At 34.3% G+C, this 26,832-nt stretch overlaps 2 protein-coding genes across 2 annotated transcripts; one reads left to right on the top strand and one right to left on the bottom strand.

The window, feature by feature from the left end:
- LOC128231372 (probable 28S ribosomal protein S23, mitochondrial) lies at positions 1-7,750 on the bottom strand. The gene is made up of 5 exons (XM_052944112.1): positions 7,463-7,750; positions 5,736-5,897; positions 5,231-5,311; positions 4,678-4,795; positions 1-580 (listed from the first exon to the last, which is right to left on the bottom strand). Exons 1-5 carry the CDS (start codon positions 7,504-7,506, stop codon positions 503-505), a joined length of 483 nt encoding a protein of 160 aa, XP_052800072.1. The 5' UTR covers positions 7,507-7,750; the 3' UTR covers positions 1-502.
- Positions 7,526-26,221, top strand: LOC128230806 (CUE domain-containing protein 1-like). The gene is given in 11 exon segments (XM_052943248.1): positions 7,526-7,646; positions 14,843-14,957; positions 16,733-16,976; positions 17,302-18,084; positions 18,442-18,607; positions 18,610-18,645; positions 19,142-19,225; positions 19,908-20,030; positions 21,145-21,214; positions 23,157-23,277; positions 23,478-26,221. Coding segments are annotated over 10 exon segments (1,773 nt in total). The 5' UTR covers positions 7,526-7,646; positions 14,843-14,916; the 3' UTR covers positions 23,583-26,221.
- The last annotated feature ends 611 nt before the right edge of the window (positions 26,222-26,832 follow it).

Below are 26,832 nucleotides of genomic sequence, written 5' to 3'. Positions count from 1 at the left end.
CGTTAATTCATTTATTTTCATCAACACTGTGTTCATTTGCATTAACATACAACACATATACATTTTTTTAAATTATATCAAACAAAGAAGATGCTGAACATCCAAACAAATCATTGTATACATTCTGTTGCCAAAAAAAATTTAAAAAAATACTTCAACATTTAGTACATGTATTTCAGTTAAATGCTACTTTCAACAGGAAATAGAACCACTCATCAAGATGAGATATAACTTCAGCCTTCATATTTGTGAACTCATATCGTTCATGCTAATCCAATGAAATTCACTGATATGCATTAATCTTCATCTTTTTTTGCATGATCTACTTTAAAACGTTCTTTGTTCTGCTGATAAGGACAAAATTAATCAATCAAGTAAAAACCACACCGTAGCTGAGGTCACACACGTTCGACACTGCCAGTATGTTTTTGTCCCACTTTCTTGATTTTAGTACTGGTATGGTAAAAAATGCCCACATCTATTCACCAATTGTCTCTCATACTCAGGACATATCATCCAATTTTTTTACATCAAAGCCATCCTTTGCTTCCTCTTCTATATTCACTGACTTTATAATGACCTGAAAACACAAGATAACAAGTGTAGGGGAAAGCTCATTACCCATTAAAGATACTATACAATAATGACTAGCCATACGGGTTATACTTTGACAAATAGCTCTTTCGATAGTGTACGCTTGTATACCTACATGTATAATTTAAAAGATCACACAAGCAAGCAGATGCCATCACTTTTCCTTTTTTAAGAGACATCGCCAAACAATAGATGGAATAAATGCAGTTATCGGCACCCCCACTAATATGCATTCATATTATTATCACACGTAACAAGGTTATCCTAAGTTTCATGTGGAAATTTTTAATAATTATGAGTCAAGACCATAACTTTATGCTTCTGCATAATGGCCATTTAACATGATATTTGTTAATAAAAATCAGGAAGCAATCTCAGTAGATACTGCACCTCTGTAAATAATAAGCCCACATTGATATTGATCTAAACAGTTCTATCAGTGATCAAATCAACTGACAATAACATATCCAGGCTGACTTGGTTTCCTCTCCCTTCATTATTATTGCTCCCAGAAAATAAACAAATACAAGCGTTATGTGAAATTAAAAATAACTCCAGAATTGGTTTCATAGTCTTTGTAAAACTACTAAAAATGTAAGTAACTTATTTAACAATTATATGCTCTGTATCAAAGTCAGGAATGAATCTTCCCTATCTGACCAGTCTATAATGGAGCCACTTTCATGCACCTGATTTAAATCTTCACGTGCAGTATTCAGCCCTTTTTCCCCAAATTTGGGGAAGTATGGCGGGGCCTTTTGACAGGGGAAATTTAACTTGTATATTGCAAAATTGGGGAATTTACAAAAAACATGTTACCATCATGAGGGCTAGATTATCGATTGAAACTTAACATGGTGCCCACCTGATCTTTACCTGTTTTCACAGTTTGACAATGAAATATGACTTCTACAGACAGTAGTAAAATAAAATTTCCACAATGGGGGAATTTTTGACACAAACCTGGGGAAAAATATATACTTTACCCCATGGGGAATGGGGCCCAATATCGTCCCCAAATTTGCCATAAAAAAAGGGCTGAGTATGTATCCACTACATATGTGGCCTAACAACAGGAAGGACCAAAATGCCCTCAAAGCTTGAGAATATTCGTCAACAGGTCATGTTTATTCCAACACATACTTCTGTATTGGTCAAGGGGCATAACTCTACCTTAAAGGGGTATTACTCCACCTTTCTTCTATATGGTTTTATATATGTGGTGTTTACTCTACCTTTCTTTTTTCTTGGTCAAGGGCATAACAATACCATTCCTCTGTATTGGTCAAGGGGCATATCTCTACCTTTCTTCTGCATTGGACAAGTGGTATTACTTTTTCTTTCTTCTATATTGGTCAAGGGGTATTACTCTACCTTTCTTTTTTATTGGTCAGGGGGGTATTACTTTACCTTTCTTCTGTATTGGTCAAGTGGTATTACTTTACCTTTCTTCTGTATTAGTCAAGTGGTATTACTCTACTTTTTACAATGTATCTGTATTGGTCAAGGGGTATTACTCTACCTTTCTTCGTATTGGCCAAGTGGTATTACTTTACCTTTCTTCTGTATTAGTCAAGTGGAAATACTCTACCTTTTACAATGTATCTGTATTGGTCAAGGGGTATTACTCTACCTTTTTCTTTATTGGTCAAGGGGTATTACTTTACCTTTCTTCTGTATTGGTCAAAGGGTATTACTCTACCTTTTTCTTTATTGGTCAAGGGGTATTACTCTACCTTTCTTCTGTATTGGTCAAGGGGTATTACTTTACCTTTCTTCTGTATTAGTCAAGTGGTATTACTCTACCTTTCTTCTGTATTGGTCAAGGGGTATTACTCTACCTTTCTTCTGTATTGGTCAAGTGGTATTACTCTACCTTTCTTCTGTATTGGTCAAGGGGTATTACTCTACCTTTCTTCTGTATTGGTCAAGTGGTATTACTTTACCTTTCTTCTGTATTAGTCAAGTGGTATTACTCTACCTTTTACAATGTATCTGTATTGGTCAAGGGGTATTACTCAATCCTCTGCATTGGTCAAATGATATTACTCTACCTTTCTTCTGTATTGGTCAAGGGGTATTACTCTACCTTTCTTCTGTATTGGTCAAGTGGTATTACTCTACCTTTCTTCTGTATTAGTCAAGTGGAATTACTCTACCTTTTACAATGTATCTGTATTGGTCAATGGGTATTACTCAACCATTCCTCTGCATTGGTCAAGTGGTATTACTCTACCTTTCTTCTGTATTGGTCAAGGGGTATTACTCTACCTTTCTTCTGTATTGGTCAAGGGGTATTACACTACCTTTTTTCTGTATTGGTCAAGTGGTATTACTTTACCTTTCTTCTGTATTAGTCAAATGGTATTACTCTACCTTTCTTCTGTATTGGTCAAGGGGTATTACTCTACCTTTCTTCTGTATTGGTCAAGGGGTATTACTCTACCTTTCTTCTGTATTGGTCAAGTGGTATTACTTTACCTTTCTTCTGTATTAGTCAAGTGGAATTACTCTACCTTTTACAATGTATCTGTATTGGTCAAGGGGTATTACTCTACCTTTCTTCTGTATTGGTCAAGTGGTATTACTTTACCTTTCTTCTGTATTAGTCTATAATGGAGTCACTTTCATGTACCTGTCTCTTAAATCTTCACATGCAGAATGTATCCACTACATGTGTCGCCTAACAACAGGAAGGACTCAAATATCCTTTACACTCAAGAATATTCAGAGAGGTTGAAAATAGACTGTACCAGACAGACGAACAATTTGAACAGCTTTGTCAACAGGTAATGCTAGTTCCAAAGCAAGAAAGAGCCATAACACTTCTGTTTCTTTATTGGTCAAGAGGCTGTATTAAAATATTGGTGAAGTGGTATTACTCTACTTGATATGTAGGCTCTGTATCAAAGTCAGGAATGAATCTTCACTATCTGACCAGTCTATAATGGAGCCACTTTTATGTACCTGTCTTAAATCTTCACATGCAGTATGTTTCCACTACATGTGTCGCCTAACGACAGGAAGGACTCAAATATCCTTTACACTCACAAAAACTTGTTCTGGCAGAAATATTTCAACTACCAGATTACAAGACCTATTTAAGTTCAAGTTATAAAGAGCATGACAAATTGTTTACAAACAAAAAGCTTGGGAAGTACACATACTCCTTAAATAACAAAACAAGTACTGTCACAGGAATGAGACAAATGCCCCCGAAAGGCTTAAAGGGTACTAGGGCATATATTGAAGGATAGCCTTTAGTATAAATTATAACCTATTTATATGACGACCTTTCAATGCAGATTGGAAATATTGGTCGCTAGCATTTTTAAAGAGCAAAGTATGAACACAGATGATAAGTCATTACAAGATGGAGTGGATTTTAACCAGTGTCCGTTTTACTTGTAAATGAGATTTTTGGTCATTACTGAACGTGTTTTTGTGTGAACACCTCACATAATGTGAGAAAAATTGCCATGATTAAAAAAAAATATGACCTAGAATAGAAAAGATGGTATGAAAAATTTAATCATGTATGTTCAAAAAAAGAAACAAACAAATAACTACGGCAACACTGGATAACTTTTAAGTGGATGATGTAGAGAAATGGCATATCATGTTTACTGCATTGAAATCCTGTCATTCATTAAATTTGAGGTCAATAGGCCTGAGTGTTCTTCAGTTATTGATTGGATACTGTGGGGACTGACTGAGGCACCACAATCTCCACCTTTTACCATCTGACCTCAAAATCAAAATGACCAACCTGCATATCCAGTTTAATGTCACTGGGCCTAAGCATTCTAAAGTTATTGATCTGAAACTGCGGGACGGATGGCCGGACAGACAGTCTGATTACTATATTCAGCCCTCTCCGGGCATAATTTTTTTTCTTCAGATTCTATACATGAAATGGTAGCAACTTGAAGCCTAAACGATTAACAGTCATCACAATAATAGTCAATAAAGCCTGAATCCTTGTATAACTATTCAAAATATGTAAAATGTTTATTTCAAACAAGCCTAGTAAGCTTAGCTTACTATCTTTTGCCACTTATGTCCAACTAAGTAACAACTTACCGGATTCTTCTTCCGCAACAAACGTTTTCCCTCGCTTCTGAATTTCTCCTCAATCTCCTGAAATATTTCTTCCACAGATACACCCGGGCGCTGGCGCTTGAGGTATTCATCAACGAACCTGCAGGTATTGACAGTCAACAAATATGGCTTTTGATTAGCCAAGCAAAATTCCTTACATTACAAGTACTATTTGTTTAAAACATTTCTACAACAATTCCATCAAATCTCTAATTTTGAACACGTCCTGCAGAAGTTTTACCTAGTATGTAGAGTATGGGGCTCTACATGAATTTCGCCACTGATTGAGGATCATTTAGTAAAAGCTCAACTCTTTAATTTTATTTACATGAACCATATCATTGCCTTCAAAAAAAAGAAACAACATGTTCAGTATTTAAACATCTATTTACAGTACTTCGAGGATAAATGAAGAACAATGTCTTGATGATAACAACCTTGCATTTTTATTAAGTTGTTAATTATATCAATAATTAAAAAAAAAATAACACTGTATTTCATGCAAAATCAAAATGATGAAATAGTTTCAACTTACAACTGCGGTTTTGTCTTGATATCTCTCCTTTTTAATCGCAGATTTATCACATCAGTGGATTCATACACGTCCAGCAATTTCCTTTAATGAAATGATAAAGTTTTCTAGTACATGACTGTACATTCACTTCAAGGTAGCAAACTTCGTTTTTAAAAAAATATCAATACAAAAAAAGATACTAATGTGACAGAAATGTATAAAGCATCACAAAAATGAAAAATACTAAAATCAAATTCGAAATCATGCAAATTCCATCCATACAACAAGTTAAGAGGTCAGGGTTTTTGTTTTCTAGCTTAGATCAAAATGATAAATTTTCAGCGTAATTGGACCTACTGCAAACAGTTTATGTAGTATTCTTAGGAATAGTATTTGCCACGCTTTGGTATTATAACACAATTTCATTTTAATATATATCAAACAATGACAGTTGTAATGTATGCAAAAATAAACCTACAAGAAATGAAAACAATCAACAATAGCTGTTCTGCAACAAATCCCTTACGCTCTAACATAGTCCTCTGGGTACAGTATTTTCTTGACATGAACATTTGGTACAGGCCTGTCCATGCGTGGCTCTACCTGGGGTGGGAACTTCTTCATCACATCGTACCACAGTGGTCTGTTCTTCCACTCGAGAGCCTCAGACTTCAACAGGCCATCAACACTGTAACATAAATGTTGAAATGATGCATTGGCATGGTCCTCAGCAATATATATTTTATGATTTACTTGTAAATGTGAGGGGTTTTTTTTCAAATGGTTTCCAGGTAAACATTGAACATACAAAAACAGGATAAATGCATAGCTTCTCCGAGTTTTGGCCTTTGTGAATAAACTGCAGTTTCAGAATCTTTTGTCAATATTTCGTTTTGACGCCTCTACACCTTCAAGGCTCCATAGTATACTTCGTCTTTCAAATGTTGAATCCTAGAAAAATTGACAGAAGCCAACCTGCATCAGTTTTTCATGGAAAACTAGTGCAGTTACTAAAAGGTATTGGCTACTTACTCATTTATATGTAACTTTTGTTTGTATATTCATAGTTCTGGCTTCCATAACTTTAATGTTGATATTTATTTTTTTGATGTTTACAACACATTAAAGTTATGGCGTAACCCCCATAGTAAAGTCAACCAGAATTAATTGAGTGTGATGATGCAATGCAATCACATGACCATGATGACGTCTATGGATTCTATTTATAGCATCGGATTCACATTGTTCATTTAGTTGAATCCAATTGCAGTAAGGCTGTAAATACCTTTTGATAAGTAAAAACAATTTATATATTCCAAATTTGTTATTAGTTATTTATTAATTATTCGAAATAGAAAAAATAACAGCAAATAAACACTTGGTCACATGGGTATTTTCGGAGAATCTTGGTGTCACGTGATTAAATTTGAACACAACTATGACCTAGATAAGGAATGCTTGTAATAGGATTTATTAAAATGCTAAACCAACTATCTTTAAAGCGTTTTTTGGTTTTGAAAATGAGTTTGTGAACTACATTTAACTTAATTAACCTAAGGATACAGCTATTTTGTTTGTACAATGCATACAAGTGAAATAACAGCGTGACATAAAAATGTCACGAATTCTGGTAGGGTTTGGATACGGCGTTCTCTTCAGCGAACACATCCAAAAAGGTAATATATAACGTGTTCGCTGAAGTTCTTTAGCTGAGTATATTCAGAGTTATTGTAGAGGTACAGTGGCAGAATATATTTTACATTTGTTTGTATATTCAGAGTTATTGTAGAGTTACAGTGGCAGTATATATTTTACAATCTTCTGAATTGGCTAACTTGTGGCCTTAAGGGGAATATAGTGAAAGCCAAAGGTTAAAAAAGATCCCATAACATGCATTATTGCTGCAAAGACAGAGGTGTCCTGGATAGCCTCAAATTTTTTCTGTCAAAACCGGTCTGCCATGAATCAGACTGACTTATTCCCTATTTGCCTGCCAGTGACATCTATCCGAAAAATATTGGCAAGTGCATTGTAATAGTGCTGAAAAATGAGAGAAAGCAACCACAAGCCAAACAAGTCATAATTGAGGTTACACTCTACCATTTTCTACAATCAAGCACTCAAGGCCTCAGCTAAAGTTTTTTATTCCTCAGAAATTACAATAGCCAAAAATACATTAACATTTTGAAGCCATTGATATAAAAGTTTGTTTACTAATAACACTATAGTAGCAACGCCATAATTGTTACAAACCGTTTAAAAATGGAACTATGTTTATGTACTCTTGACCCGGCCATTGCATGATCGTGGTTGATAGACGCTTGTACTCTCGCGAGATAATCCGATTGTTATCCAATCCCATTTCCTGTTTAGTAAAAAAAGTTGTTTTCATTTTATTTTTTATCTCTTCAATGTATGAACTCAATAAATCATTAAGGTATATTCTTTATCTCTGGCATAACATTGAAAATGCCTGTATACTTAAGGTTGTTTTGATAATCTGTATGCATTTTGTTGTCAACTGAGAGCAACGGTCGTGCTTTTGCCGTTCAGTCCGAACTGGTCAAAAGTTGTGAACTAGGAAATAATTAAGTCAAAGCATCATTTATTGTGATCAAATCCCATGCCAAAAGCTCGCTACAATATTTATCAGGTAATTAATTTCAATATTGACTTGAATAGCTGATTTAAGTTTGGTGCAGAGCACCATTTGTGTTGCTCATGTAGCAGGATGCTGCATAGTCCAAAGGGTCGGTGGAATTACCGAAATCCCGAAAATCCCAGACTAAAACCCGGGACCCCCTTTCATTTTACATCGAGTGTGCGAGGTGGTTTACAATACAATACAATACAATACAATAAGTTTTATTTCAAGTCGGCAAGACACAAACATATGCAACATAAGCTCTGATGAGCTTTTTAACCGACCGTTAACAAATGTATATGAGATCAACAAGAGTAAAAATAGCTATAAAAGGAAAAAGTTTTAGATATTTCTACATTATATATCATCTAAAAGCACACATATTAAGCATATCTAAAGCTGTGGAAAACGCTGCTGATCCTGACCAGTGGCCTAAAAACTGCTATAAGAACTTATGTAAATAAAACACTGAATTATCAATACCAGCACAAAAGTGCGACTGCAAAGAAAAATGGTTTTAAGAAATCAATTATCCCCCCAAATCAGATTTGAGAAGAACTGATCAGCAACTTTCTCACAGAGGGTGACTACATTAGCTAAACATTCTCAGTAACATATTAAAACATTTAATGAAATCAGAAATAAGATTATACAACACATGTAAAACAGAATGGATGTTATGATGTCCTAAACAATTTTACATGCATGGAACAAAAGCAGAAATATTGACTGCAAAGATGCAACAACTTTGTCACAAGCAAGCACACACTCAAAAATAATAAGCACAAGTTGACATGCAAACATACAAAGGCAAGCATAACGCATAAACTGAATAGGGCAGAAAGCAAACAAAATATTATTTGGGTATACGCACCTGTGCTGTGATTAAGTTAGAAAAAGAGAAAACAATAATTTAATTTGATGAGGAATTACAGGCAATGCATCTACAGTTTTGACCATTCCAGGAAGCCATAAGAGATTTAAATTGATTAAAGTTTGAACATGTTCTGTAGTTTTCTGGTAGTGAGTTCCACAGCACAGGGGCAGCATATCTGAAGGAATTCTTACCAAATTTAGTTGTTTTCACTCTAGGGATTTCCAAAATATTTGTGTATCTGAAATTATATTTAGATTTTCTTTTATGTACTAATTCTGATAAGACAGGAGGTGCTAAGTTATTTAGTATTCTGAAAGTTTCTATTGCCATGGTTTTCATTCTTCTTATATGTAAGCTTGGTAAGTTAACTTTAGCTAGTAGGTTATTGTACGATGATTCATAGTCATTGTAGACAAATCTTAGAGCTCTTTCCTGATTTTTTTCCATTTTTTTAGTATTATCTTCAGAACAAAAATGCCATGACATTGGACAGAAGTTAAAATTTGAAATTATAAATGTATGGAATGTAGTAAGCTTATTTAATTTACTTAAATTAGACCCAATTCTTTTCAAAACATTAAGTTGTCTTGCTGCCTTTTTACAAATATTACTTATATGAACATTAAAATTTAACTGATAATCTATGTCTACACCGAGCAGCTTAACAACTTCATCGCAGGTAATATCAGCTGGACCTATATTAAAAGTTGGGTTTTTTTCAAAAGTTCTTTTTCCAACAGCTATAGCCTGAAATTTATCTGGATTAGCTTGCATACAATTAAATTTAAACCATTCAATGAGAATTTGACTTTCTTGTTCTAAAACGTTTTTAACTTCATTAAAATCAGGTGAACTAAAAGATAGTGTGTTGTCATCTGCGTAATTATAAAGTGTTCCTTTCTGTATGAAATAGAAAATATCGTTAATAAATACATTTATTAAAAAGTAAGGGACCTAGTATGGAGCCTTGAGGCACACCTTTCTTTATATTTTTCCATGAGCTGACGACATTACCAATTTTGATTTGCTGTTTGCGTCCAGTGAGATACGATTGAAGAAGAGTTGTTGCCGATTCGGATAAGCCATATGCAGATAGTTTACTTAATAAAATGTTATGAGGTAGGCAGTCAAATGCTTTTGATAAATCCATTAGGATAGCTGCTAAGTATAAATTTTGGTCTAAGGCATTTTTCCAATCTTCTAGTAATTTTAAAAGTGTAGTTTGGCAACCATGGCCTTTCCTAAATGCACATAAAAAGTTATCAAAGATACTGTCAAAATAGTCAGAAAGCTGTAAGGACATAACTTTTTCAAATATTTTGGATGGAATTGGTAAGATACTGACTGGTCTATAATTTGATTTTGTCATTGTGTCGTTTTTCTTATGTAGAGGAGTAACCTGGGCTTGCTTAAGTTTATCTGGGAATACTTGTGTTGATATTGAAAGATTGACCAGGTCTGTTATTGGTTCAACAAGTGACTGCTTACCTAATTTTAATAATTTTACTGATATTTTGTCTGCTCCTGTGGCTTTTTTCACATTAAACTTGTCAATAATTTTAGAGACAGTCCCTGAGTCAGTACTCTTAAAGCTAAAATTACTATCTATGTTTTCTTGTTTTATTTTATTTAAACTTGGATGGTTATTCTTATTAAAAATGTAATCCTTCCCTATACTATCTGCTACATTTACAAAATAGTCATTAAAAATATTTGCAACTTCCCTATTTTCAGACACTATTTTTTCATTTTCAGTTAAAATTATTTTGGGTTGTGAAGTACTTGATTTATTTGACAAGTAAGGTTTAATTGTATCCCAAAAATCATTTTCCTTACAACCACCTATACAACGTTCTTGGAAGTAGATGTTGATCGATTTCTTTTTTAGTTTATTTACATAATTTCTCTGTTTTCTATATTTTTCCCAGTTTTTGGAGGTTCGAAAGTTCAAAAATTTATGGTAATGCATTTTTTTTTGTAAATAGCCTTTCTTAATTCTCTATTCATATATGGGAGTTGTTTGCTTCTTCTGTACATTTCTTTCACAGGAACATGATTATTAAAAACATCTGTAACATCTGATTCAAATTTCTCAGGTTTGTACGCCGGGAGTAATTACTTATTATTAGTGTCATCGCTTGTATGCCATAGTTGGTTGTAGAGAGGGAAAGGGGAGTCGGTGGAGGGGTGTTGGGGTGACTTAAACGTAATCAAAACCAACGAAGTATGATAACAAGATTTATTCATTCAGTTTCGTTTATGAAAATTGTACTGTATTGGATGACACCGCACAGCAAGACACTTAAATGTGTGATCTGATAAACAGCAGACGGTAATAAAAATACACAGAAGTTGTGTACTTTACATGGGCTGGAGTTATTTTGTTATCGTAGATATTGATATTTAATGTTTTAACTTCAAACTAGTAATTCAATTGATATCACATTATATATATTTTTTTTTATTTTTTGATTTTTAATATGTCGAACATTGATTGTTTAATAGCTTTTGTATTGATATTGCTTGTAATTAGTTATCAGTTTATATTGTTGAAAGCGCCTTTGAACATGTATATAGAAATGGTGCTGTATAAGTTAATCAATAAATAATAATTAATTGTGTATTGTGAACAAGTTGTGTGTCGAGAAAGGTGAATAACTGGTATTAAGCGGGAGTTGATTATACAATTGTCCTTATGCGTATCCTAACGAATTGTATGTGTCTCAACTGTTATGTGGAATCGCTTGGTATGTTTCATTGCACAATCTCGCGAAGAAAGAAATGCAAATTGTACAATTTCACATAAATACCATCACTGTACCTAATTTATTTAAATTAGGCACACAATTGTTAGATATTCTTTTTCTTATGTACAAGTGATTCAAAGGTAATATTTCTACTATTGATACAACCTTATTCATTGTGATTTGACTATAATGTTTTCTGGCTTCATGTGAATGACCGTTCGATACTCGTATTGGGTATCATATGAATTGTAGTTAGAAATTTACATTATATCTGCCGCCATGTATATATGTTTTGTATATGACCTCATTTGCCATGTTTATGGTATGAGAGAATAAACCGTGTTTGACTTTGACTTTGAATATAATCAACTCCCGCTTGATACCAATTATTCACCTTTCTCGACACACAACTTGTTCACAATACACAATTATTATTTATCGATTAACTTATACAGCACCATTTTTAACCACACGTTCAAAGGCGCTTTACAACGAAATAAACGGATAACTTATTACAGGAAATATCAATAACAAATAATACACCTTTAAAACATTCAATATACGATATACTTAAAATACGAATAGCAATCAAACACAATAAAATGTGATATTGAACTAGTCGTTAAAACATTAACATATATGAAATTAAAAGGACTTCCTGGGATTTAGCCATCCCCCTCGTCCGACTTCCACACCCCCTCCACCCACCAACAACTTTGGCATACAGGACGATCAAAATGAAGTATTAACTATCGGCGTACACACCCTCGCATACTTTTTTGTATACGGTAAGGTACGACCCTACCCTCCCTTACCTCTACAATTTGAAATGAGATATGTGAAAGTAGTATTTGAGACTTCTTCGTAGCCACCACCCCCTCCTCCGACTCCTCCACCACTCTCCAACCAACCTCAACCACGACATACAACCCACTTAAACACAATACAGTTTTAAACCATACTGCATACTCTTGTGTATGTACTTAGAAATATGAATGGGGTTCCCGGGGTTTAATCACTCCCTGCCCCACCCCAACTACTCCGACTCCCCCACCCCTCTCCAACCACCAAGATATACAGCATACAACCCACTAAAACACAATGCAGTTTTGAAGGAACGGCGTAAGAACCTCCTCACATACTCTTCTTTTGTACGAACTTTTGAAAATGAAAGGGGGTCCCGGGTTTTAGTCACCACGACCCCCACCCCCACCCTCCCCAGGATTCCCCACCCCTCTCCAACCTCCAACAATTACGACATACAACATTCGAACACAATAAAGTAGTAAATCCGGGCGTATTAAAGAAAACGCTATATACCTCAGAGAATGGAAGGGATTTTCGGTATTTACGGGGATTTTCGGGATTTCGGTAATTCCACCGACCGTAGTCCAAATATTTGTACGTTGACGGATTTTTTTTAGATTTTTGATATGGCAAATCCTTCACGTACAAATTGTTTAGTACCAAAAGTGGGTAGTTGTTCCGATCAGGATTCCGGGTTAAAGCATATAGCGTCTATAAAATATCATAAAAACAAGAAATATTACCAGATAATGTTATTTTATATTTGTTCCGTACACAAAAAAATAAATATCCAACTTATAATTATGAGTTTGACGGCTTTTTTTCATTTCATTCTGTCAAAACATATCGATATATACATGAAGGGCACCTGCAAGGCTTTAGGGCACAGTTTTAAATCGCTCGGAACATTTCGGCCATGGCCGAGATGTTACGATTGTATAACGAGGTCTATCTCGAAGCTTTGTCGGAGGAGGCCGAGCTATTACGATTGTATCGAGTTGTTCCCCTTCGCATAATTGTTGTCTGTGTCAGTCAGCTTTCGTTTTATTGGAAAGGTAAACAACTTGTTTTAATGCACTAAATGCTTGTTTAGTGCAAAATAACATTTCACTTACATGGTAAAATATGAATATAACTCTTTATGATCAATTTCAACCATAAAATACTTCACTTAAAACAATTTCAATATTTTTAAAACACCCCCGTTTTTTGCACATTCCCGTTTAGACGTTAGGGATTGGAAGAATCCCGTATAACACGTCTATTATTTTAGACTAGATGCTGCATAGCCACAATAATGCGCGTTTAGGGAATTTTCTTTACATTTGGATATTCATTTTGTTCCCTAAACGCCACAAGTCGTCTATTCAATATCAATGTAAAATATATTCTTCAACTGTTACTCCACAATACTAAACACTTCACTGATAAATAAAAACATAAAAGTTACACTTTAAATAATTATTTTAGCCAATACCTATTACTAATTACACATAAGTTTTTAATTAAACACAAATTATTGGTTTAATTTAGATCAACGTCTGTCAATAAAGCATCGCCATTTTGAAACCATCTATAGCAGGTGCCCATTATCTTTCCGCTCAATATACTTAGCGCAGGGATCTGCCATTTTTGGCTAGGAAAAACAACAAGTGGGATATGGACGCGTAGAGTCGCCATATTAAAAATCGTCAAAGACTCTGAAGCGGCTGATTATATGGACTAGATGCTGCACTGCAGGGTTTTCATCTTATAGTCCCATTTCAGAATTACTTTTGCATTGAATCGTATATCAGCTGTGAGATATGACACAAGAAATATGATCGATTGATGTAGGCTTATTCTTAAAATAGTTAGGATTCTAAGAATTCTTGGAATTAGCAAATTTTTGCGTAAATATCTGCAAACCAGTGATGAAAGACTGTTGACTAAAGATCAGATCGCAGATTTTCATATTTCCATTCCAAATTTAATCATCAGTCTTTTACGACTGGTTTTCAGATATTTACGCAAAAAACTGCTCGTTCCAAGACAAAAAATAAAAAAGTTGTCAAAACGTTCAATCTGTGAGAGTGCAGCTTTAAACGTGTGGCATGGGATTGACTTAAATACAACATAAGCAGTATTTAAGTATTTCATCAAATATGTTGTTAATTTTGGATTCAAAATTAGCTTAATATCATAGACATAGAACAAGATTGTATACATCAACAGCCTTATGTGCAGATCAGTAATTAAGTGTAACAACAGCAACATGCCTCTGAACTTTTAGTGAAGTAAAATTTCTCTGTCTTGCAAATGTGAATACATGTTAAGTTCCCTTTCAGCAATAAGCATGTTACAGTTGATAATGAATGTCATGTAGTGGTACCATTGATAAAAATTTATGATTTATGATGTCATATCTTCTTTGTTTATGTATATAGCGTAAAAACAGAAAGTTGTGACTTTTTTTGTGCATCAGTGAATCAGATGTTAAATTAAACTAATAAAGAAATCTGCTTTGTTGAATTAAAGTGTATTTAAGGAATTTTAATTACCGTACATGTCTGTTTCAGGTTACTTGAAACTTCTCCCATTTTAAGAATGACCATAAACCTCACATTTGTGTGATCATCTTCCTGGAAATAAGATGGCAACTGCGGAAGCAAGAAGAAAAGAAAATGAACATAGGTATACATTGATTTGTGAACTGTGAATTGGTTTTAGCTTGTCTTTTTTTAAACCTAGAAGTTGTGTTATTATGGTAGCCTTTGTGTCATCAGTGGCATTAGCTGTGTCGTTCAAAAACATGAACCTTTGCTATTATTAAAAAAATGCTAAAGAATAGATATAAAAATGAAAATGGGGATAATAAAATCTTGTCACAGACAATACCGTAAATGACTGGTTATAAGACGATAGGGGGTATTAGACGCAGGGAAAAAAATATGTGCTAAATCGGGGAAAAAACTTTTAATTTATGTTTTGGGTTAAAAGACGCATAGAAAAAATGTCAAATTGTCTGGCATTTTCGGCCACCATGTTTGTTGACAGTGACAAAATTATTTTTTTTCGTGAAAATGGCGATGGTTATCTTTAAAACCATACAATGATAACACAAAGCAAAATAGGTTTCATTTTTATTTGTTTCATGTGATATAAAACATAACAGATTATTTATTCATGGTGTACTGGCGACCCGCTGCACGATTGCAGTGCTCTTCAGCATAGCTGATAATAGCTAGCTTTTCTCGTGCTGTGTACGATGTACGCACTTTCCCCATGATGGCACTAAAAAGTACCTAGTGTGACAATTTGTTGTTGGATGGCACTAAAAAGTACCTTTTATGACAATTTGTAAGATTCTTTCTGACAGTATATCGTAAACAAAATACGTCAAGAATAATAAGTTAAGTTTTGCAAAGACCTTATATTGTACGAGTTTGTTCTCAAAATGTCAACACCTACAGAAAAGAATAAAGAACGTGACAAAGTGCGAAAAAAACAAGACCATTATCGCAACAGTTTGTAGTATTGGTATGTTAACAGGTTAAAGACAGTCGAGTTTTTCACACCTTATCGTACAACTGACAAAAAATATTTTGACAGTGCCCAACTTTGCTTTCTTATATGCAAGTTTAATTATTGTTCAATTCAATTTATTATTCAAAAATAAATTGAATAACTTTAATCGAAAAACATTTAATCCAAAAATAGTTTTGTTAAAATTATAAATGTCTTACGATATACCGTATACCGATCTTTAACTTGCCGTTTTAACCCGTATATAATCGATCAATATGACGCGAGTAACTTCCCTTTCTACATAAATGTAAACAAACTCTCAGCTTAAAAATCGACCTCAGAAAAAAACTTTGAAAAATTGTTACGGGGTATTATACGCAGGCATTTTTTTGCATCGAAATCTGAGGAAAAATGGGCGTCTAATACCCAGTCATTTACGGTACACAGTTTTTAAGGAAGGACAGTATTTTGGGCTTTAAGAATTGTAAAAATTATATTTCCTTGTTTGACTAAAAATAGCTGATAAGGGTTGGCGTTTGGTCCACAGCGCTCTTGTTTCAAATTGAGGTCAAAAATCCCATGATGTGACACCTTTTGTCATACTTCTGTTTATAAAAGGGAATTGTATTTGAGGTTATTTTGGTTGAGTTTCTATAACCAGCACTCTCTGTATTCCATAGATATTTGTATTTATAATGCATAACAAAAGCTACATGTACGATCAGAAATTGATATACCTGGTGTTCTATTATGAAACAGACTATAGATTTATTAATACTTGTACCCTTGCTTAACCACTGGACTTCACTTGTAGAATAAACTTAGTAGCAGACTCACGTCTTGTGTTTGTCTTTCACTACTATAACTTGAATACTTGTCAACCAAAACATACAACACCTGGTGCATAGATGATTTATAAAGAAATGTTACTCTTTTGACAGGTCAGGGGAAGCTAATCCAGGTCAGCGACCACCTCGTCCAAGGAAGAGCACACGACAGCTTGACTTCTTCCAGGCGATGGATGATTTTCGCACCATGTTCCCAACCCTCGATGATGAGGTGATAGAAGCTGTGTTGCGTGCTAATGATGGGGCAGTGGATGCTACAATTGACCAGCTGCTTACCATGACAATTGATGAGGACACTGGTCTTGCCACCGTCCCAGATGACTCGGGTCATGCTAGGGTGAGTTTTGTTTCAAACTCAAATCATTTGTATTTTCATCTGATATCAGACAAAAAGTGTATGCTCTTTTATGACCAGTGTTATTGCATATTGCTTTCTCTGCATGACTTTATATTCAATTTTATAGAGTAGCTGAATACAAGTTTATCAATTTGTTGATGTTAAACCATCAACAAAGTTTAATGAACAAACAAACATAATTTAATGAACAAACAAAAGTAATTATATTGAATGTCATATGTATAATGATTTTTTGTACTCTTAATAAAGTCCTTTTGATACCAAATAGTGATCATAATTCATGTGTATCACACCTTCATTTCAGGCATTGTTTAAAGAACACGAGGATCACATGGACACATCCTTACTGGCAGCAGCTGCAGCTCCCTTAACCCAGTCAGCAGACTCTCCTCCCTCTTACTCTGAGGCAATAAGGAGTCCAGGCACTAGGGATGGTCCTCAGAGCATCTGGACTACACCCATTTCCTCCTCCCAGCCCCCAATTAACAGGAACCAGCTTAGACTGGACGTGGACTCGCGATCTGAGCATTTTGGAGCCACCTCTGGTCTCAGTCCCTCTGGTCTGGCGGCCAGACACAACACCAGCCCAGGATTTGGTTTCTCCCCCTCTCAGGAGTCTAGTGGTGCATTTGGTGTTCATATATCTAGCACGGGTGACATACAAAACTTAAACACTTCTCGTAAGAGGGAATTTCGCAATTGGAATCCTCCAATGCTAGGAAATTTGCCTGAGGACTTTCTCAGGCTTATTCCCCCAGATACCAGTAGGGCGGGTTCTTCATGTGCCAAATCAGAACAAATGGACAATATGGCTAGTCTTACTTCTACGCCAGTGAATGTAAAGTCCATGAGCGATGCTCGACCAAAAATTCACAAATCTCGTAGTAAATCAGAAAAAGTCTCAAGATCATTCAGTTTATCTACCAAAGACGGGAAAGACAAAGATGCTGCTAAGTCACGGAGTTCGGAGAAGAAGAGTAAATCATCTGATAAGTTCACACGTTCGTTCAGTTTGGTAGAGGAAACTCCAAAGTCAAGCGGAGCTCGACACAAAGATAAGGGCCTGTCTCCTGGAAAACACTCTGTGGTGGGTGTTTCACAAAGTGTGAAATGTGTTTGTTAATAAATATGTAGGTAGCTGTGACAACGATCTATGTTCATTTTCATTAGCTGGTGTTGTCGGCAGCAGGATCTTGCTCAAAGCCTTTTGCTATGGCTCAAATATTGTTCAAGATAATCATATTCACATGATACTATTATAAAATACATGTGAAGGTGTGGCTTAGACTATAACGCGTACATATATACTTATTCCCGTTGACCATTTGAGAAAAGCAGGCGAGTAATGGTGTCATTTTTCTAAGCTTATATATATGGACCAACATGTATGCTTAAATTTAAGTACAAAATAATTTTGATTGAAACAAGCTTGCTTGTTTTGCAGATAATTGAGACCCATGACTTCAGTAAGGGGATGTTGGAGGAACGAATAAAGGAGAATGAGCGTCGACGCAAGAAAACCTCAGCCAACATTGACCCGGAACTTGCCCGTTACCTTGAGGATGAAAGGCTCGCTCTTGCGCTACAGAACTCTGAGTTTCTACAGGAATTGAGGGCAATGAGGACTTCATGAAAACTTTACAGAAAGGTTCGGATATTTGATCAAATACATGTGACGCATGAGGATAAATGGTTAAAACTGTACATGGTTTATAAACAATACATGTATTGATATCTTTTTAACTTAATATATATATTCACTCAGATAGTCCTATTTAGTATTACATACTAGGGAAAAGGTAAACAAAATGTTTGGTTGAAGTGTATGCAGGTTCTTTTGATAAAAACATGCATCCTGCAATTTGTCTACAAGTCTTTGTGCTTCTTTATGCTTGATAAAAAAATATCACTGAAAATGTTCATGAATTTGGCAGGCCTGCTGTAGTTTCCTTTTCACTGTTGTATTGCTGTAAGCAATCATAGAGTCAGCAAGTCCAAATATTGATCAAATGAATTCTTTACAATAAAATAAGGTCTTTCAAAGACCTCAGGAGCTGCTTTGTAAATACTAAGTCTATAGTAAGCTGACTGTGAATTTTAAAATGAAAGGATTTTTATGCCTAACAAATTTGTTATATCTTCAGAGTCTAACACCCCTACTGGAGACAGAACAATTTCGGCTGTGCCAAACTTTACACCGCTGACATCAGACAGGCCCCCAGACAATGGTAGGCATGTGGTTTATTTGCTTTATTTTATTAAATGTATATGTATGCCTTCCTTCTCCTGAATTTCTTCACACTTCATACCAGTTATCGGGGCATATTGTCGGCACAGTTAAATTTAAGAATCTGAAGTGTAGTTATGGCCCTTTCTTAACTTTTCAGCAGTAAAATGTCTACGCATTTCATTCCAGAACCTTAGCTGAGTTACTTTGAAAGCTTGCAACAGTGGTATGGAGTTAAATGTGCTATAACTCCTTATTTTGTCACATGCAAAACCTTAAATCTGAGATCAAAAATGTTTGTTTTTTTATTGAATACTTACGCTAATACTATATGTTTATCAGTTTATACATACATAACTAGTGATCTCAATATTTTTCAATTCTTCACTGTTTACCAAGACTAGGCAGATGTCAGTGATCAGGCACTGGACGTGTTGCCCTAAAGCCAGCCTTCACACAATGACAAGAATGTTGACCATGTATACTGGCTTATCTTCTTGTACATACTTTACAAGTGATGCCTTGATATTTTTGAAACTTTTATTCCCAGTTAACCTGGCCAATGAAGTTGCCAGTGACTCAACACTGCACACTTTCCTTTAGTCAGGCCATTGCAAGGATAAAGATGATGTTGACAATGTAAATTTATTTATCAAAATCTTATTTCTCCAATTTCTTCCCAGCTCTCCAGGGCTATGGAGACAATGGTGATCAGACACTGGATGCTTTCCCGTTCAGTCAGCCCTCTGCCAAAGACAAAGATGCAGATGCGGAGCTTCGACAACAAATCAGAGGCATGGGCAAAAGTAGGTTCAAAATCAATTTGCATGTTCAATTTGATATCATAATTCACGGTGCGTATCCATATCACAGGTAACCTCTCTCTCATTTTTTTTCATAGTAGAGTCGCTTTGCAAGAAAATGACTGAATTACTTCCAGCAATTCTAACAAACTTTGAACACGCTGGTAAACATGCTGAGTTTTGTCAGTTTCTTCGCTGCAAACAAGTTTCCGTTAAACAACATATCATTCTTACTATTGCTTGAAAAAAATTGAAAGAGAGGTTACCTGTGATATCAAAAATCAATACCCTTACCCGTGCCACTTTGTTACCGAAAGTAGGGTGTTTTATTGAATTTTACATATATTTTTGACAAATTATTGCAATTTGTATGAATATTATATTTAAATGAATTCATGTAATATGTATGGTGTGTACATAATCAAACCAGTGGTTCATTTAAGCCCGCAGGACATGCAGAGGCGGTAGGCAAGACAAGACATATCAATATTGTGTAGCTTATTGTGGATTTGCAGTAATTGAAAAGTGGGCACATTACAAAAAAAGACATAGCTATAACATTATATAGTGTTCCGTGGTATACTTCTTTTGCACATGACATACCTCCTTTTATCAGTAGAATGAACATTAACTGGATTGTTGTCCATTGCTGATTTGTTTTCAACAGAGAATGAACAGTGCATGTACAAAAAGGGTACCGTTTCAGTAGATTTCGCAAAGAGGGTACCGATATGGATACGCACCATGTAATTGATGCATTTTAAAGAGTATTAACGCAAATTACGACGTTATTCTGTAGCTGTGTTGTATGAATTTAAAAATTAATCCTATTATAACTGTTAATAAACCCCCCAAAAAATATTTGGCAGTTTGAAGCATTTAATTTTATGAAGGTAAAAGAGTGCCCATGTTGGTCTCCATGAAGGCAGAAGGGTGCTTCTTAAAAAGTACAGCATGTAGCACCTGCCCAGATCTCTTGAGCTAAAACCCTATAATGGATACTTCATCAAACAGGAGCAAATGTTATTTATACAAATAGTATGATTTTTGATGCTGATGACACATTGGAATAAATAACGCAAATTGTAAGAACTATTGATGCTATATCTCTTTTCAGGTTCAAAGAAGCAGCTTGCATCATTAGCCAGGAAGTTCTTCAAAAGAAAGAAGAAAAATGCCAAACAGATGTATCCTTATGAAAAGAAAGCTTTGAACGGCTTCATGTGAATATTTCAAAATGTACAATACGTATAAGGGTATTTTATAAAGGCCACACAAAATTGATATTTCATCCATTGGATTTATAGCCCCTTTTTTTAGAAAATGCAAAAAAATATTATTTTTTAAGTGACCAGTTCTATTTTCACATATCAAATCATATCATATTATATTTCAACATATTGAAAAATGCTCAACCTGTCCTAATTTGTCTCAGATAACTTCCAGAAGACAAAGACAATCATGTAAAATAAATGCTTTGTTGGTAATTTCCTTCAACTTTTAAATAAAAAAATAATTGGTCAGGATCATCATTCACATTTTTTAGGTAGGAAAAAGTATTCTTTTGGGCTTTTTTTTTTACTTTACTGTATCTTGCACTTTTTTTTCAACCAATATCTTACAATTATTTCGTAAATTTAATGTTATAATGTAAGGTGAATGTGAGATAGTTTAGTGGTTTGGTTGTCTGTGTTGCACCAAAGATGTTGTGGGTTTAAGCCTAAAGGCGGCTCCTAATGGACAGCAGAACTGACAACAAGCTCAAAGCGTGAATTATATTAGCTTACCATGAAAGATAATGCAAAGTTTCTCAATCAATTAATGTAAAATCATTTAATATAAAGTAAAATTATGCACATAATACATAATACAAATGGAAGTCAAAGAGACATTTTAAAAAGGGCGTTAGTTTTTTTAACATCTCAATAAGTTACTTGAATAATGGTTTAATTGCTCTAAGAGGCATTGCAATACATACTTTACTTACATGTATATATGTTGGAAGACTCTGGTTTCAAACCAGTATCTAAGCCGAACTACGGCAGTGTGACTATATTATTGATGAGTCTCATTTTCCTTGGTCAGAATTTCAGATCACTTCTCTACAAGAATCATTATCTTGACGTTCAACTTGAACTTTTATTGACCTCGTTCGTTTTTATTCCATAGGCTCCTAAGCAAATAAGTAAATGTACAAAATTAATTACTCTTTTCATATTCCTGTTTCTCATTAATAGAGTATATACATGTATCAGTAATAATACTCTGTCATAATAGATTAAGCTAGATTAAGCTTCCCTTGTGTCAATATTATGATATAGCTGCCAAATAGGTTAAATCTTCAGACTTTGTGGAAATGCAAAATCATGCTAAAGAAATACTGTCTTTTAAGCAAGGGGGATTTTAGGGGAAAATTTATTCTTTTGGCGGGGGGAATAGGCAGTTATTTGCCCCAGAAAAAACAAATTGAAGTTATTCTTAGATTTTTTGAGACCAATGTTAAATACCACCTCTGGGCCTGTTAACAAAATAACACTTACCCTAAGTAATTCTGTTCTGTGTATTGGTCAATTGATTTAATAGTCTAATTTAAACACTAAGGAGTATACTTCTGATTTTACCCTCGTTGTCAGACTTTCATTAAGGCTCAAGTACTGCACTTACATATATCAAAGTTCAGCTCCATTTCCAGTGCTTAAATATATGACAAAAATTCAAGAGTGAAAATATAATTCCAAATTTCCATCGTTGTTTTTTAAATTACTTTAGAAGTATTGGAATGTCCTTTCAGACATAAACTTGATCATTTCTTTAATTTTTTTCTTCAAAAACTTCATTTCTAGGGAAAATTTGAACTCCCAATTTAAGTCAAATGATGCATTTATCCCGATCACAAAGGCCTCGGCTCCATTCCCAAAATGGCAGGAAACAACACTGCACTAATGACACTTATCCCTCTACTAAAGTCTTAAATTAATGAAGAAATCTCGAAAGGCTCCTTCATAACACATCCTAAACTTGTTTCATTATTTGTTGTATTAAATGGCAACTCTGTCTCACGTTAGATCCTATATATTACTAATGTTGAAATATGAATGTACTTTGTTAACTTCCTTAACCTGTGATCAGTCTCGGTGAGAAGCTTGCACCATCTATGATGAATCTTCTAGAGGATGAAGATGAGGAGGAGGAAGAGGACGTGCAGCCAGACACACGCTACGGCTCCAGCCCCCCTGTCATTGACCCACTGGTACTAAGATACTTTACTCTATTGCATTTGAGCTACTATTACATTTCAAACTACTTCACTAAGTATCACTGAAGCATTGTTAAAATCAAATTTGGCAGACAAAGTACATGAAAATGCAGCTATGTTCATTCATTAGGATGTTAAGAATTGATGAGTGATTTAATAACCTTGTTTGTCTTATGTTAATTATTGTATTTCAGCCCAGTTTGGCTAGTGTGCCCAGTCATAGGACCGTGCAACGCCCCGCTTACAACCCGAATGGGGTCACTACATACTTCGACAACCGAAATATGGACATGGTCTAAGATGTACGGATATAAATTTTAGTTAGGTAGTACTATTTTTGGGGAGAAACTTGGGCCATGACTGTGGCAATAAAGGTGTTGACTTTTTAAGAAGCCACTTAGTTGTATTAAAATGTACATTTTTAAGTTTTCAATATTGTTTTTGTATTACTTGGATATATACCTTATCTGTATTTGCCATTATATTTTTTTTGTGTGTAAAACTCATAACAGATGCAATAAGATTGTATGCAGGTGCATCCAAAATCTGTATGGTCAGTATTCTATTGGTAGGTAACTTGTACACATGTATAGCATATACAATTATGACTCATACTAGCTTGATTAATGGTGCATATTAGTTTTAAGTTTTAAAACCTCAAAAAGATGATATTTTTAGGCATTTCTAGCTCCACTATTCAATGAAAAAGGAGAGCTTGACTACTCAACCTAGCGTAGGCCATCTTGGTTAATGTTTTGGATGGTAAAACCTATAAGTCATCAGCTCAGCAAATACATCATGATTGCATGGAAACTTCAGATATGAATTCCTAACCTGTTACCTATATAATTAATGAATTTAGGTAACAATATTTGAATATAATGCAAATAATGGGCTGGTACTGTTCAACTTACAAATTCTGTGTAAGGTTTGGCATGTGAGCACACATAGTTTAATATCTCAGCAACTACTTTATGTATTGTATTGAAACTTAATACAATCAAGTATGACAGCTCTTGCATATAATGCAAATTATCCTTCCTTATAATTTGACATAGAAATTCTGGTTACGGTTTATGGTTTTGCATTTAATCTAATTTAACAGTAATCCATGCATGTTTCACTAAACTTTAGCAATCCTTAAACTTAAAAGCCGCGGAATAGTTGAGCACTGTCTCTGTGAGAGCTCTTGTTATTATAAAAATCAGTTTATATTATGTTGCCATATAATAATTATGATAAAAAATGATTTACAGTTGCATAAGATCATGTTATTATTAAATTTAAGGCTAACAACAATTCTACCATTTCCTTTTTGCACTATAATTGTTTTTGTTGGTTTTGTAATGTTTAAGAATGATTTTTCTCCAAATACTGTTAAAATTTCTTAAAAACAAATTTCAATCTTCTCCTTCGAAACAATGTTGATTTTTTACACTGAACAGAATTGTAGATAATCGTAAGATTGTAGATAATCGTAAGAAAAATTATGGTGTTCAAAGCAGAACTATATTATAATTTTTAGCTTGACTATTCGAAGCTATACTACTCACCCTGGCGTCGGCGGTGGCGTTGGCGTCACACCTTGGTTAAGGTTTTGCATGTAAGCACCTTTAAGTCATTATCTCAGTAAATACATCAGTTATTGCAATGAAACTTTGGATATGTTCTTCCAACTATCTTACATACTAAATTAATGAAGTTAAATAACAATTATTTGAATATGATGCAAATAATAGGCCTTTATTATTCGACTTAGAAATTCTGGTTAAGGTTTTGCATGTAAGCACACATAGGTTAATATCTCAGCAATTACTTGATGGATTGCATTGAGACTTTTAAATGGTACTCAACCATCCAATTTACTTAAATAATCAAGTAAGATAACTCCAGTTTGCATTAAATTAAAATAATGGCCCTTTTTTATTCGACATAGAAATTCTGGTTAAGGTTTTGTGTGTAAGCACACATAGGTTAATACCTCAGCGAATACATCATGTATTGCATTGAAACTTTACACACAGGCTCCCATCTATTTAACCTTCTTATTTAATCAAGTAAGATAACTCTATCTTTTATAATATATAATTTTTGCCCCTTTATTATATGCGACTTAGAAATTCTGGTCAAGGTCTTGCATGTTAGCACACATAGGATAATATCTCAGCAACTATTTGATGTATTGCATTGAGACTTTATACAATGGTGTTCAACCACCCAACTTAATTGAATAACAAAGTTAGATAACTGCATTTTGCAAATAATGACCCTTTATTATTATACTTAGAAATTCTCGTTAAAATTTTGCATGGAACCACATTTATGTTAATATCTCAGCACACCATGTATTGCATTGAAATCTAATCTAACAGTGATCCATGCATGTTTCGCCAAAACTTTTCAATCCTTACATTGAAAAGCGGCGGAATAGTGGAGCGCGCTGTCTCTGTGACAGCTCTTGTTATATTTTGAAATTATTTCAAACTTTGAATGTTATGGAATTGGTTTACCTAAGTTTCTGAAATTGTTGATGGATGGTTTATTGTGTTAAACTTATGAACTCAGGATGACTGTTTTGTTACATGGTTGTTAAATGTTAAAATATGGTTGTACAGAGTCAATTAATACATGTATCTGCACATTTAATTGTTTAAGATTCTGCATGTCTTAGTCTTTAGAAGTAAGTCTTATTTTGTTACCTGTGTACAAGTGAAAGTATTTTATTATGTGTGTATATTATGCAATTGTTAATTTAGATCATTTTATTATTCATTTTTCATCAAGATTCCATTTTTAATGTTTTAATTATTGTACTGCAATACCCAATCTTTTGTATATAATACTCTTTGTTACCCTTCAAGGCTACAGTAACCGTTGTTATGATTGTCGAAAAGTATTCATAAGCACTGGAATAGAGTAAAATAAAAGTATAAGTTTATGATGTTTTCCATTTTTTTTATCTCTTTAAAATAATGAAGGTTAATTAACCGTAGGTTATAAGATACGGGATGTTGTTGTGCAGGCGGGTGTGTGGATGTCAACAATATGTGTCCGGACTCTTAACTTTATCAAGCATAATGGGATTTAGAAATTCCTTGGCACAAATGTTCACTATGAGAAGTCAGCCTGTCCTTTTAAATAGGGTTTCAGCCAGGTTTTCAAAAGGACATGGTGCTGCAGAAAAGGGACGGGGTACTAAGGGAGAAAACGGAACATAGTGTCTGGCAGAGAAAAATTTGAACATTGTGAATTTAAAACAAAATAGGAATTGAGCTTAATTGAAGTAAAAGTTGGTTACAATTGCCAAATATGTCAAGTTTTCATGAATTCATAATTAAAGTTTAAGCTTTAAACAAAACAAAATAACTTTTTTATTATCTTCAAAAGATCACCAGTAGCTGGCAAGGCTCCTGAATTATGCCAATGAAACAATATGAGCTGAATATTCATAAAATCACTTTTGGTATTTAGTTCACAACTGCTTCATCATTTCTATTCAGCAGCTCAACATTGCAGGCATTTCCCCAACAAAACTTCAGTCTTAACGCA

This window comes from Mya arenaria, chromosome 4 (genome assembly GCF_026914265.1).
Source record: "Mya arenaria isolate MELC-2E11 chromosome 4, ASM2691426v1".
NCBI classification, from domain to species: Eukaryota; Metazoa; Mollusca; class Bivalvia; order Myida; family Myidae; genus Mya; species Mya arenaria.
The sequence above is the reverse complement of the archived record's forward strand: the minus strand, read 5'-3'. Positions and strand labels throughout refer to the sequence as shown.